Genomic DNA, 14704 nt, shown 5'->3' with positions numbered 1-14704 from the left:
GAAAATAAGCCTCTCGTGTTGCAAGGCACTGCACAGCAAGTGCAATGGGCTTCACATGGAAAGACTAAGGAGACAGTACAGGACAGACAAGCTCTTGACCTGTTGTTCAGAGGGTCGCCAGGAGTTGTAGTCAACTCTACAGCCCCTAACAACCACCACCCCTATTACACCAAAAGAGTCTCTTAAACGGCAGAATGTGGTCTTTGTAGATAAGATTAAATTAAGGATCTTGAGATGGGTGAGATTTCCTGGGATTATCTAGATAAACCTTAAATGCAGTGACATTTCTCCAGCTAAGAGGAACGAAAGGGGTTCTGACACAGCAGAGAGAAGGCAGTATGGTCACAGCGGCAGCGATGAGCAATGTCATCAGGTCAAGGGATGCTGGCCACCATCAGAGGCTGCCAGAGGTAAGGAACAATCCTTCCCTAGAACCTCTGGAGGGGGCGAGGCTCAGCCCACACCCGGGTTTTAGGCCCGTGTCGCTGAATTTGAATTGACAGCTTCTAGACCCTCAAGAGAATAACTCCCAGTTGTCATACATTTCCAGTTTGTACACGAACTAAAACAGTCCCTTTGATATTTGAGCCTGTTCAAATCTGGTTATTTTGTTACTTGCACCTAAAAGCAGCTTAATTTACATACCATAAATTTTTTCTGCACATAATGCACGGGTTATACTGTTTTTATGGAATTTCAAAATCCACCTTCAAGCTTGTGTTGACTTCCTACACAAGCTATGCACATGTGGCTGTGTGTGTGGTTTATAGGCATAACAGGTGTAAAAGCATGGGCACAGCAGCCGTGCCACTGTGGCCGCCCTCCTCCGGGAAGAGCTGAGCTATGCTGATGTGAACCACTCAGTCAGTCCCAGCTCAAAATAATGGTATATGAGAGTAGAATTGCCATGGGAATGTGTACCAAGTTACACTGTGAACCAATAGGTCAGCAGTTCAAACCCACCAGTTGCTACATCACAGAAAGATGGGTAGTCTTTTCTAGTCTGGAGAAGAAAGGAGCCCCATGCAGTGCATAACGTGTGTCATTTACAGCCTCAGACTCCCAAGAGAGGGTCATGATGAGTTGGACTCAATCAGTTCAACATCAATTGGTTCAATACAGGAGTAGACTGCCACCAGCAGGAGGCTGGTGGCTTCAAAGCATCGATCTTTCCAAAAGCAGCTAAGTGCTTAACCACTGCACCACTGGGATACACTGAGAAAGGCAAATCCAAGGCTGGATGAACCCTGCTTCTTGGGCTGGGCCAGTGGGCCCAGGGCAGGGGTGGCATCAAGTGGCTCATAGACTCTGAGCAAAAGCATTATGGGATTTTATTTACAAACAAGTCACAGCAATCAGGGCCCACTCAAGGTCCCAGCCAGGAGACCCCAGTTACATCCAAGTCCCAGCATCTGTTAACATCAGGACCTTCTCCAGCCAGGCCCCTGCCAGAGGGACCAAGAGTCAGGGGTCCAGGAGCACTGAAGGGAGAGGGCCCATGTCTGCCTGACGTCTACTGTCCTTGCCATGGTCCCCACACCAGAAGAACCAATTCTTGGCCCCGAAGAGCAGGGTAGGTCCTGAGGAGCCCGAGGACAATGGGGGTCCTCTCGAGGCATGTCCTCTCCTGTGGCCAGCCTGTGCCCAGCAGTAGTGATGTGGGGCACGGAGACACTGCAGGCCCCTCTAGACTAGTCCTGGAGCCTGGCATGGAGCTGGTGTCGCAGGCCACCCCACCCATCACGCGGGTGGCTCCCCCAGTTTGCTGGTGGCACTGGTGATTCTCTTGTTCTCCCGGAGGTTCCGGAGACGTGCGCTCAGGCTGCTGATTTCTTCCACGTAGGCCTGGGGCACCCACCCCTTCTCACCATCAGCCAGCCGGACGCCCTGCAACCAGCCTGGTGGCACACGGGCCAGGGGAAGCATCAGCGGCATCAAAGGACACCAGGCCTCAGCCCTGATGCAAGTGTCATCTGCACACTCGGGCCCAGTGTGACATCATCTCAGCATTTCCCAGCGCCATTAAAGACCCTGCCTCGAGCAGCCCCAGAGCTAACCATCTGACCAGTTTTCCCTGACATCCTCTGAGAAGGGTATTTCCCACTCTCCTCATCACTCTCCAGTCAACACTTTTATAAGTGGGAAGTTCCTCCTCCTGTCTAACCTGATTCCCACATGCTGTGGCTGATCATCACTTGCACAACCTTTCTTGTGATGTCTTAACCACCTTGCTACCTACCTCCTGCCCACCCTAGCCCCAGCAGGAAGGTCCCCAGGACCCCCTCTCACCGTCACTGGTCCGGGTCCTCACTGCCAGGATGTCTGTCTTCTCCAGGGTCAGCTCATCTGGCTGTAGGGCCTTGTAGGTCCTGACACACTGCACCTGGGGACGGTCTGACAACACAAGAGAAGTCAGGGGTCCAAGGGCAGGTTGAGGAAGGGTGGAGGGGGGAAAGAAGTAAGCAGGTGGGAATGACCCTCACTGTATCTTCTGCTCTGTTCCATGTCCTGGTCAACCCTCCCCTCTCTCATCCTCAACACAGCTGTCCATGAAGTCAGGCCCTCCCAGTTTCAGCCACTGCTCTGTGTGTGGCTCTCACATCCCCAGCTCCTCCCACCAGATTTTGCTCCTGACTTCCAAAAGCTACCTTCCAATGGTCCTCAGAGACCCTCCCAGACATCTCGTGTAAGATGTCCTCTTCATATGTCCTCTGCTATCACTGTGCTCCCTCCAATCCACTCCAAGGAGACCCAGGTTTAAAATCCTATAGTTTCCCATTGTGCTTCAAAAAGTCCTCCTAGGGACCTCTGGTGGCCTAGTGGCAAGAAGCTGCACTACAATCCCAGAGGTACACAGTTCGAATCTACAAGATGCTCTGTTAGAGAAGGAGGGGCAATCTCCTCCTTTACCAGTCAGATTTGATTTGATAGTATACACACACAAAATAATAAAATTGTTTTAAAAAGTCCTCCTGTTGGCCTACAAAGGCCTGTGTGCGCCGAGTGTCTGCTGCTGGCCCTTTGCCTCCTCTCCTGGCTCCCCCTTGCTCCCGAAGCTCCTGGCACATGGGCCCCCCTGCTGTCTGTCTTCCTTCTTCGGGGTACTCTTTCCAGCTCTTTTCATGGCTGTACTTCTTGGGTTCAGATGTCACTTCCAGAGGGCCTTCCCTGACCACCTCCCTGGAATAGGGCTCTCAGCCCGCAGCCAAGCTAGAGATTCCACCCCACTCCTCGTCCTCAGCTCCTCCTGCCGTGGCCACGGTGGCTGGTGGCCACAGAAAGGCACAGCCTAAGGAGCCAAGCTCAGCTCACACCTCAGCTCTGCCACCTACTGGTGGTGCAAATTTGAGCTGGTCACTCACCATTTCTGAGCCTCAGTTTTCTCAGATATGGAAAAAGAGAAAAATAAGCACGTACAATAGGGTTTAATAGGATTAAGTAAAATAAATGCATACACAAAGGCCCTACCAGTGCGCCTGGCAGGTGCTTATGTCAGAAAAGAAAGGCGCCTTGGTGGTGCCGTGCATACCATGTCAAGCTGTTGTCAAGCCAGTGGTTCAAATCCACCAGCTTCTCCACAGTAGAAAGATGGGCAGTCTCCTATCATAAAGTTTCACAGCCTTAGAAATCCAGGCGGCAGGGTGGGTGTTTCTGTGCACTGGAATCAACTCCCTCACTGTGGGTCTGGGATTAGGGTAGCAAGAAAGAGTTCCCTTCCTTGCCCTTCACTCTGTAAAACTCAGCTTTAACTTTAAAAAAAATCTTTAATATATAACTAGGTATTTCTGTCATCACAGGAGACTAGAGCGAGGGCTACATAGTGGAGGGGACCTGGGGGAGGGTTTGTAAAACAATGAAAGAATCTTTTCTTTTACTTTTCCATAATTTTTGGACTCATGTACTTATAACTTGTTAGTCAAATTTGTGTCTTCTAGGTTGCAACACCCCCATGATACATCTTCAAGGATATGAACATGTACGGCCAAGCACAATCAATAAGAGTGCATCTAAATCCCAAAATCAATCTCCATAATAGTCTATGTGTTTCCTACTGCCAAAGGGGCCCTTTAGAGTAGTGAGAGAAGATCTTCACCCTGAAACCCACAGCGTCCCTTTTCAGCAGGAAGTAGCTAAGAGAATACGCCGTCCCCTTTTCCTTATGACTCGGGGTGAAGTCTCTCTCAGGGAGGAGTGATAGGGAATGGCAAAGGACACACTGACAAAGAAGATTAATCAGAACTGGCTTTGACAAGCACTGTGGCATTTGGACAAGAACAAACTGGGAGGAGGGTAGAGAGAATAGTACAACAAGGAATGAATGGAAACCCAAAATCTCTGTAAATGTTTATGAAAATTAATAAAATATAGAAAAAAAAATCTTTAATAGTTCCTCAGTGACCCAAAATCAAACCAAAAGCCTCACTGCCGTTGTGTGGGTTCCAACTCACAGCAAGCCTCCGTCGGGTTTTGGAGGCCATGAATCCTGACAGGGGAATGGCCCATCTTTCTCCCACGGGGCCACTGGTAGATCTGAACCCCAGAGAACATCGTCCTTTGGATTAGCGGTGCAACCCAGCACAGACGACACCATTAGATACGCAACGGCTCCCTCAAAAAAGGTCCCAGTCAATGCCATGGAATCAACTCAGAGCTGACACTTTGATGGCTGTAAACTGCACTGGAGGAGATGGCCCATCTTTCTTCTGCAGTGGATTTGAGCCAAATGCCTTTGGGTTGGCAGCACAACTCCTTACCACTAGCCCACCACGTACTTAGCCCACCACAACGCCTTTCAATCGCTCCCTGTTGTTGTTGTGTACTTTTGAGTTAGAACCAATTCATAGCTGACCCGCCAGTGGGTTTTCAGAAGCAGTTTTAAGGGTACAGGAGGATCCTGGTGGATCTGAATTACGAGACCTTGAACTGGCGCACAACTCCTTACCATTAAACAAACCAGCAGTTTCCTCAAGGGCGCCCTGTGGTTGTTAGCTGTCCAGTCGGAACCAGCCCACAGCTGCCCTTCCAGCTGGTTTTTAAAGGCAGTTAATCGCATGGGAGGAGATTGCCCATCCTTCTCCCATGGAGTGGCTGGTGGGTTTGAACTGTATTCCTCTGGGGTTGCAGCACAGTTTCTTACCACTAGGCCACCAGAGCTCCCTCAATTGCTGCCTAGTGTGCATCGTATCAAAGTTCCCGTGACTGCACTTCACAAACTCCCCACATTGGAAGGAGCAGCTTCTGTCTCAGCTGGACAGATCCCTCCTGTCCCCGCCACCAGCACCACTCCCCACACTTGGTTCCTGCCCTCTCTGTGGCTGACAGACAGACCTGATAGACAGACCTGAGTTCCAGACCCAGGTCTGCATTTACTAGCTGAGACCTGTTTTCTAACTTGAAAAGTAGACTTCTGTGAGGGTCAAAATGGGAGGATATGAAGGGTTTTAAGATTTCTAGGGTGCTGCCTCTGTGTGAGGGTGGACAGCCCATTTGATGTAACTCACTTCCCCATTGACTCGGGCTAGCTGACCTTTCCCACCACTAACCCCATTACACTCAGATTTAGCAACACTGCAGTCAGCATTGTAGGTGAGGTCAGGTTCAATGCTGTCCCAAGTCCAGGGTGCATGGGGCTGTGGGGCCACTGGGAGTGGCAGGCTGCTTACCTTCCCCCTCACTGATGACCTCCTTGTCCTCCTCGGGGCTGGAGGGGCACATGGCGGAGATCCATCGCTGTTTTTCACTCCTGTGGGACAAGGTGGGGCTAAATTGTTATAACATGCAAAGTACAATTACCTAGTCAAGGGTTACAGAGACCAGACACATGACCAGAACCAGGACCTGCGTCATGTCACTTCCCAACTTTGTTCCCAAGCCTCTGTCCCATCCACCTCAGAATGTAAGAAGAGAGCAGACCCAAAAATCCCCGGACGTCAGCCCTATCCACATCCTGCCTGTGCCACCCTCCTAGAGCCAGAGGGAAAGGAGTGCTGTGAGTCTTAAGCAAGCGATGTCCAGAGACAAAGGAGCAGCTGGCTAGGTGCGCTGGTCCTACCCAGCAGAGCACATCCACTGCTTTGCCCCCTTATCTTCCTTTCTCCCTGCCTGCTTCACTGGAGCTGGGAAAGACTAGGCACTTGAGAACAAGGCCAAGGTCTTGTGCCTGGAGTGCTCCTCCCCATACCCATGCCTACCTCAAGGCTACTTACTCGGTCCGGGCCCTCAGCAGCAACTGGTGCTTGGTGTGTTGACCGTGGACGAGTTGGAGCAGGAACACGTGCCCAGGGATGCCCTGGAGCTTCAGGCTCAGGTCCTTCACCTGCAGCTCGGCCATCTTGGCATGCACAAAAACAGCAAACTTCCCCAGCCTGGAGGGCCAGTGCAGAGGAGATCAGCCTGGCTCGGGTGTGGGCTCTCACCCAGCATCCTCAGGACAAGGTGAGTTCTGATTTGAACAGAGGAGAGGCAGGGCCGTCTGCCCTTCCAACACCTTCTCCAGGGACAAGTGTCTGCTCAGGGCACTGGTCTCCATGGGCTGAGTAGAGTTTCCAAAACGAATTGAGAGCTCCATGGTGCCAGTTCTCTGACCAAGGTAGAAGACGGTTGGACAGTTCCTGGGCTCCAGGCATGCTTTCAACTTCTCTCCAAATCTCTTACACTGAGCCACATGCACTGTTCCACCGGACAAGCCTTCCATACTGTTTAGAAAAATCTATCCTCTTAACTTGTCTAGGCTCCATGACGGCTGAAATTTGTGTCTGGCTGGTCCACTTGTGGACTCAATGAGCAGCAGAGGAAGAGATGAGAGGAAGAGTTAAGTGGAGCTGACTCTACAGGCTTCTTCTGCATGATTTAACTCATTATCTCCCACTCCAAACTCCATCCCCCTTCTCTGTTCCCTATGCCATGAAAAGACTCCATCATACCACCAAAGATGCAGTTCAGATGCTACCCTCCTCCTGCCCTCACAGTCAATCAGTAGCAATATTCTATCTCTACCTCCTTGTCCCTAAATTTATGTCTCCTGTTACTTCTGGAGGTAAAGACTCCATGTGTTCTCATCTGAACAATTGCAAAAGCCTCTGGTCTACTCTCCAAAATGACCAGGAGTGAAATCTCATTCCACTGTTGGAATCTCCATAACTTCCAACTGTCCTCAGAATAATTCCAATTTTTCTATCACAACCTTCAACATCTCAGCTTCCCCTCTCTTGCATTCCTCTATAAACCCTGCCACATCAAGCTTATTTTCTTCCAAACATGCCCTTATACTCTTACCATTATTTTGCTAGACCCCTAAATCACTTTCTCTACCAAGAAAACTCCTACTCATCCTTCAAGGCCCAACTCAAATGTTCCTTCTGTAGATTCTCATCCTACACACAGTCAACACTCTTGGCACCAGCAGCCAGGAAATTAAAAGATGTATTGCCATAGGAAAGTCTGCTGTTAGGAACCCCTCCACAGTACTGAAGAGCAATGGTGTCACTCTGGAGACTAAGGTGCGTCTGATACAGGCCATGGTCTTTCCAATCACTTGTTATGCATCAGAGAGTTGGACAATGACTAGGGAGGATAGAAGGAGAATTGATGCCTTTGAGCTTTGGTGTTGGAGAAGAGTATTGAGGGTACCATGGACTGCTGGGAAAACAAACAGATTCATTCTGGAGAGGGTTAAACCAGGCTGCTCGTTGGAGGCAAGGATTCTGGGGCTTTGCCTGATGTACTTTGGACATGTTGTAAGGAAGAACTGGTCCTTGGAGAGGGACATCATGCTTGGGAGGGTGGAGGGACAGTGCAGGAGGGGAAGGCCCTCTATGAGGTGAATTGATTCAGTGACTGGGGTAATTGGGATGGGTGTGTTGGAGGCAGTGCGATTGGCACAGGATAGAGCAGGGTTTAGGGCTGTTGTACATAGGGTCACTATGAGTCGCAAGCAACTCGATGGCACATAACAAGAAACAACAACATCACAGAATACCACAGCACCATTATACCATTCCATCTCTGATCATGTGGTAATCAAGATGTGTCAGAGCCCCTGGGAGCAAAGTGACAGGTTCTATTCAACTTTGTGTCTGCAGCACCCCGCAGAGGGCCTGGTACAGAACAGGGATTCGGTGACAGTGTACTGCAGAAATGAATAAATATGCGACCATATCATGGAGCTGCAAAGTTTGATGGGTGGACGGGGTGGTGTTGAAGAAATGGGAAAGATCTGACATGAAAAACAATGTATAAGAACTTTATAAATAAACCAGTATTTAAAAAAGGAAATTAACAAATCAGGGATCAACTTTTCCCATAGCATAAAACGTCCTCACCTCATCCAGGAAGCCTTTTCCCTCATCCCTCTCTGAGAATAATCATAGCTAACACCAAGTGAGATTTTGCCATGTGCCAGGTACACGGCCAAGCTCGTTTCATGTACTTTTATCATACTGAACTTCTCAGCAGCACAGGTGGTAGGCTTTATTTTACAGATGGTAACAATTTAACTCAGTGGTTAAAATTCTGGGATCAGACATCAGATACACCTGGCCTGCTCCTAGATCCTCTACCTACAAGCTCCATGATGTTGAAAATAATCAGGAAGCCTATTTCCCAGGGGGTTCTGGTGGCATGGTCCATAGGGAGTTGCACTGCCAAGCCAAAGGCAGCACATCTCTCATGGTTCAAATCCACCTGCATCTCTGTGGAGGAAAGATGGACAATCTCCTCATATGCACTGAAGGGTGAGCTATGAGCCAGTTCCAACTGTATGGCAATGAGTTATTTCCTATGGAGCTGTTTGAAAGATTAGAGAGGATAATCCACAGGGCACGCCCGGCACAGAAAGGTGTTCAGTAAAGATTGGCCTTTCTCACATTCAGTACAGAGCTGTTAATCCTAGGTTGTCGTCTAAATCTCTGGCTTCACCTCCAAGCAGAGAGTTTCAAATCCCTTGCAAAGTCTAGCCTTGGAATCTTACCTCCAAGCAGCAGAGCCTAGCACAGACCACGTTCAATGATGGCCTGAGTGTGAGCCCAGTGGTGGGGCAGAAGAGAACCTGTCTCCAACCCACCCACCCCCACCGAGCTGCCCTGACTCACTCCTTCCTCCTGGAGAGCAGCAGGCAGTCGTTAAAGAGGTGCAGGTAGACCGTCTTGCTGGATAGTTTTAGCTTGGCTGGGGGTGCTGCGGGCAGGGGTGCCAGCTCCACCAGCTCTCCATGCCGAACCAGCCAGCGGGCCTGGGAGATCAGCGGGAAGATCTGGAGGCATGAAGCAGGACAAGGGAGAGGGCAGGTCAGGCTCGGGGACACCAGGGCAGCAAGGCCAGGACAGCAATGGGAGGGTGTGGGCTGTGAGTAGCAAGGAGACAAGGGCTTCCCTGGTCCCATTAGCAGGGCGCATGTACCTTGCCCTCAAAGTGGATCTTCTTGCTCAGGTGGATGAGCTCCTCGGTCCTCTTCATGGACTGCACACTGGCGTTGCATTCTTGCACTAGCTGGGGAGGATGTGGATGGGTCACCCACAGCCCCCATCTTGGCTCCGAGCCTAGCCTCAGACTCTCACTGGGGGACCAGAGTTTCGGAAAGCTGGAGGCTCTTTCAGAGACATTCTAGGTTCAAGAAGGGAGCATCTTGGGTGGAACAGTGGCTAAGCAGTCAACGCCTCACTGATAGGTGGCTGGTTTGAACCCACCAGGCACTCCATGGGAGAAAGATGTGAAAATCAACTTCCATAAAAATTTTAGCCGTGGAAATTCTACAGGGCAGTTCTACTCTGTTCCTACAGGGTCTTAATGAGTCAGGATCAACTTGACAACCACAGGTTTAGAAGTTCAGAGGAGGCGGCTTCTGTTCAAACTTACCTCCTTGAGTGCATTGAAGGCCTTGGTGGCCATGTCTTCGTCTTCTGAGCCCTGTGTTGTCCGTTTCAGAATATTCTGGAAAGTGAGGCCAGCACGATGAAGTAAGCCACATAACTAGTCATGAACTTGCCCACCCTGGGGTTTCTAAAAGCACTGTGGAATTCACAGGGGTACAGCTCAACCCCCCACACCTGATGCCCTCTCAGTACCTCCACTAGCATCTTGAGGCGGGTGATCCTCTGGAAGGGAAGGATGAGGAAGGAGGTGAGAGGCAGACGTTGGCACACGGGAGACTCCTCCAGGCGAGCCAGGATGCCAGGGAACTTGGGGTTCTCCAGGCTGAAAGTTAAGAGGAGTCAAGGGGTCACAGGCACACCACTACCAGGATCCACGACCCTGGCCCCTTCAGGTGCTTCAGGTGCTGTGGGAGCAGGGAATTCTCTGTTCCCAGAACCCCTCCCAGGGTCACTCTTCTGCACCCAGTACAGTGTTTTCCCCTGCTGGATCTCCCTCCTGCCTCCCCCCCCCCCCCCCGTTGAGAAGCCCCGGTCCCTACAGCAGACGTTGGTAGGTGCGCTCCTGGTAGGCCTGGTTGGTGACATAGGGCAGGTAGACGCGACGGAAGGCTGGGCAGTGGTGCAATACCACATCACACACGCTGAAGCGCAGCACGTCAGCCTCCAGCCTCTGCTCCAGCTCCTGCAGGAACCTGGGAGGGAGCGGTGGCAGGAGTCAGGGGAGGGCAGAGACCCTGGATCCCGAAGCCCACCAAGCCCCAGGCTCAGCTCCTGCCACCAGCCATGTTAAACCATTCTCACCTCTCGCTGGTGCTCTTGACTTCTGGAAGTTTAGAGAACAGCCACTGCTTGTCTTGTGCCCCCAGACACTCACTCAGCTCAGCTGAGCCCAAGAAGTGGGCCACGGCCACCGACAGACTGTGGATGTATGAGGCCTCCGATGTGATCAGCTCGAACTTGGCCTAAGTGAGGGCAGGGACAAGGCTCAAACAGCCAGGTAGAGTCCCCTGACATGCCTGGGCGTAACATCCCACTCGCCCTAGTCAAGGACACCACCTCCTTAGGGACACTCCGTGCCCCTACCCTTCTATAGCCTACCCCCTCTAAAAGCCCTCAGCCGCCTCCTCTAGCCTCACTCTAATGCTGGCTCTGTCAGGGGGCCTGCCTCCCTCCACTGTCGGCTGTTTAAATCCATCTAAACAAACCAAAAAACCTACTGCCACAGAGGCAGTGACTCACAGGCATGCAGTCGGACGGAAAAGCACCGCCCCATAGGGTTTCCAAGGCGTAAAATCTACATGGAAGTGGACTCTTCTGCGGAGTGACTGGTAAATTCCAACCCACCATCTTTTGGTTAGCTTTAACTGTGGCGCCACTAGGAGGGAGCTGGCCCTAGGGAGCTCTACTGGCCTAGTAGTAAAAAGCTGTGTTGCAATCCCAAAGGCTGCATCGGAGAATGGGCAGTCTCCTCCAGTGCGACATATTGCCTGTGAAAACCCACTGGAGGCTCAGCAAGGATTCTGTTCCATAACCGAACACAACAGAAACCTCTACTTTCCAGACCCTCCCCGAGTACTGGGACTCCTCGAGCCCGGACAGCCTCGCCTTCCCTGTGGACTAGCACCGCCCCTGCTAACCCCACCCCTGCTCGGGGCCCCGCCCGGCTCCGAGCCCCTAATCCTTTAGTCTTTTAGCTCTTCCCCTCTTCTATCCTTTCTGGCTTACTCTTTGTAAGGTCCTAGCGCCCACCTTTCAAAGTGACAGCTCTGGCCAGCCCGCCCATTTTGTGTGTTTTCTCCACTCGCTGGGGCCCCTGCCCACACCCTGCAGTTTGCATCCCCCAGTGGCTCCGCCCCTAGTTTAGCCCCGGCACCAGGACCACAGAGCCTAGTTCTGCTAGCCCCGCCCCCTCCTCGCCGCCTTGCCGCTCCGCAGGCCCCACCCCTCGAGGGCTCCGCCCCTCGAGACCCCTCCCCGCCGGGGTCCCACCTCCTGCAGTTTGCAGTCACGCAGGCTCAGCGTGGCCAGGACGCCGCTGCCGCGCACGTCGGGGATGTCCTGCCACAGCGAGAAGGTGGAGCCGCGCGCCGAGCGCTGCGCCCGGAAGGAGCTGCTGGGGGAGAGGTTGGCGCGCGGCGGCCCGGGCCCCTCCTCCGCGCTCTCCGCCTCGTCCCCCGGGCCCTCCTCTTCGCGCTGTTGCCGCCGCAGCTCGCGGGCGCTGGCCACGTCGTTGTATTCCTGGTAGAGGACGGCTGGGCAGGGAACAGGGACGGGGGAGGGCCGAGGTCGGAACCCAGTGAATTCAGTCATTCACTCACTCATTCATTCCATAAACACTGAGAACCAACTGCGTGCCAGCCTCTGGCCGTGTTATTGCTGGTTGCGGTGGAGAGGATTCCGACTCAGGGCGAAATATCCCGTGTGTGCTCAATAGAATTGCTCCATAGGATTTTTCAAGGCTGGGGACGCTCAGTAACAGCTCGCCCATCTTCCAGGGTGCCTCTGAATTCGAACTCTCAACCTTTCGGCTACTGTGCTTAAGATTCTTACATGATCGCTCCATACCCATTGTTGTGGAGTCGAACTTCCCCATAGGGTTTCCAAGGGTCCCCAAGGGTTTCCATCTTTACTGAAACTGACTGCAACACCTTTCTCCCAGGAGTGACTGGTGGGTTCACCTCAGTTAGCAGCCACTTGTCACATGACCCCTCCATCCCCTTAGCTCTTCAAGCTCCAGTCTCCCAGTTCCTAGCCCCTTCCCCCATGACCTCCACCCTCTGTCGTTACCCTCTCCCACATACAGTTAAGGAGAAACCGAGACTGGCGCCTCTCGCTGGAGCTCTTGGAACTGAGAGGGGCCTCTTCCTGCGTGTCCAACCTGGAGGAAAGGGGTCATTAGGACGCTTTTTCGCGACACGCAGCCTCATACTGGTGCCTGAGCGCGAGGTGGTACCTGGGCTTGGGCCAGTCGTCAGGGCCCTCGCTCGGGTCAGCAGAGGCTGGTAGCATCATGCTGTCCACCTTCATCATACTTCGTGACTCCTTTGCACCTGCTTTTTCTAGACAGGACGAGATCTGAGGGTAGGTGGCCTTTGGGCACAGGGAAACCATGTCCCATTGGCCCTGAGGTCCATTGAACACACTACGCCCTGACCCCACATCCGGCTCCCAGGTTGTTCTCAGGATCCAAAGGAAGAGCTGGTACCTTCACGGGCTGCGGCAGTGCCCAGGCCGGGGGCCCTGGCAGCTGAATTCCGCCCCAGGCGCAGGGAAGAGTGCAGCCGAGTCATGAGCTCAGAGGCTGAGAAGCGCCTTCGCTCAGGTCCCTCGAGGCTCACGCAGGTGGGCCTGGACTGCTCCAATGGCCTAGGCTCCTGGGGCCTCAGGGCCTGTTCCCTCTGCATCTGGTCTGGCTCCAGGAAGACAGGATGGTCCTCGGGGCTGCTAGAGGTCTCTTCACGCTGGTACACCCGCATCTTGCGCCCTGTGGAGGGATAGGGGTAGAGGTGTGGGCACAGGCTGGCACTCACTCTGCTTTCTTCCCAGCTCCTCCCAGCTGCTGTCCTGTGGCCCTGAGCATCTGAGGGAGGTTTGCGTAACATGACAGAAGGGAAGATGCTTTTGCCAGGATGTGGGTTTTGCCTGAATCAGAGCACAGGGATCAACCAGAGGGGCAGAGGCAGCAAGCACAGTGACTGACTGCAGTGGGCCAAGGAGACAGGATGCCCAGGATAGCCACTTGCAGCTCTACCCTGACCAAGTCATTTGCCTTCCCTGAGCCCCAGTTCTCTGATCACTAAAACGGATTTTGACAATAACTAAGAGCCACCCAACCCTCCCCCACTGTCCGCCAGGGAGTGACTCACAGGCCAACTTCTTCTCTGAGCCGTGGCTGGCCCTGCGCTGTGGCTGGGAGTGCTGGGGTCTCCAGGGTCCCTCCAGAGCTGGGGGCTGGGCGTTGGGACAGTGTGGCCAGCTGCCAGCCCTGCTGGGCCTCATCCCCCCAATGCTAGGAACCTCAGTGTCTGGGCTTTCTGGGGATGGTGGCCATAGCAGTCCTTGGAGTGGGGCAGGAATCCCCAAGGACCAGCGGCTGCCAGGAGCACACAGCTCCTCTGGGGCAACAGGAAAGAAATCCAGACACAAAGAGCTTGGGGGCTGCAAGGTGGGCAGCTCCGCAAAGGGCAGGCTCTCCTGCTGGCACATGGCCACCGGGCAGTGGGCAGGGCCAGGTGGCTCAGCCAGGTGGGGCTGGAGGGCAGCAGGTGGCCCACACTCCATTCCTCCTTTGCTCTGCCACCCACTTGGGCCTGTAGGAGAAAAAAGTGTCAGTGCCAGACACAGGGCAATAAAGTTGGTCATAGAGCCACCATGTCCCAGAGGCTTGTGGACACGTGTATACACATCTGTACAAGCACCTTCACACACCTAATTATATGGTGATGGCGATTACTTATTTGGAACTGAGTGACAGGACAAGTGCTCTACACATAATACCTCCTTGAATCCTCACAACCACCCAGTGGACGGATACTGTCATCATCCTTATTTTGTAGGTGAGGAAAGTGAGGTACAAAAAGGTTGCTATTTGGTAAATGATGGGACCAAGTCTAGCTCCCGAGTCTGTAGCTCTAACACCTCATTTCCACACCGTGACTATGACCCGCATATATTCTCTATCATCTCCAACACACACTGACATCCAACCAGATATACAGATACAGTCATTATTGCATTATCCATGCATGTATATAGCAGAATATACAACCTCACATGTATGTTCTCTCACACACAATGACATACACATTTTCAGGGAGAGAGGTTTCAAAGTCACA

At 52.8% G+C, this 14704-nt stretch overlaps 1 protein-coding gene across 1 annotated transcript; it reads right to left on the bottom strand.

The window, feature by feature from the left end:
• Positions 1-1740: 1740 nt before the first annotated feature.
• Positions 1741-14150, bottom strand: ARHGEF19 (Rho guanine nucleotide exchange factor (GEF) 19). The gene is made up of 15 exons (XM_006883699.1): positions 13736-14150; positions 13075-13353; positions 12823-12928; positions 12671-12747; positions 11859-12121; positions 10671-10831; positions 10409-10561; positions 10062-10191; positions 9853-9927; positions 9397-9486; positions 9090-9250; positions 6207-6365; positions 5664-5743; positions 2290-2394; positions 1741-1898 (listed from the first exon to the last, which is right to left on the bottom strand). Exons 1-15 carry the CDS (start codon positions 14148-14150, stop codon positions 1741-1743), a joined length of 2412 nt encoding a protein of 803 aa, XP_006883761.1.
• Between the last annotated feature and the right edge of the window lie 554 nt (positions 14151-14704).

This window comes from Elephantulus edwardii, unplaced genomic scaffold (assembly GCF_000299155.1).
Source record: "Elephantulus edwardii isolate Elephantulus edwardi_28Jun2011 unplaced genomic scaffold, EleEdw1.0 scaffold00028, whole genome shotgun sequence".
In the NCBI taxonomy this organism is placed as follows: domain Eukaryota; kingdom Metazoa; phylum Chordata; class Mammalia; order Macroscelidea; family Macroscelididae; genus Elephantulus; species Elephantulus edwardii.
This window is presented reverse-complemented; position numbering and strand designations above follow the sequence as displayed.

Excerpts from the sequence above, each read along its gene's own strand:
- ARHGEF19 (XM_006883699.1), bottom strand. The coding sequence starts at position 14,150 with ATGGAGTGTGGGCCACCTGCTGCCCTCCAGCCCCACCTGGCTGAGCCA. Across the intron at positions 9,487-9,852 it reads CCTTCAATGCACTCAAGGAG|CTAGTGCAAGAATGCAACGC; the intron begins GTAAGTTTGAAC and ends CATCCTCCCCAG. Across the intron at positions 9,251-9,396 it reads AGATCCACTTTGAGGGCAAG|ATCTTCCCGCTGATCTCCCA; the intron begins GTACATGCGCCC and ends TCATGCCTCCAG.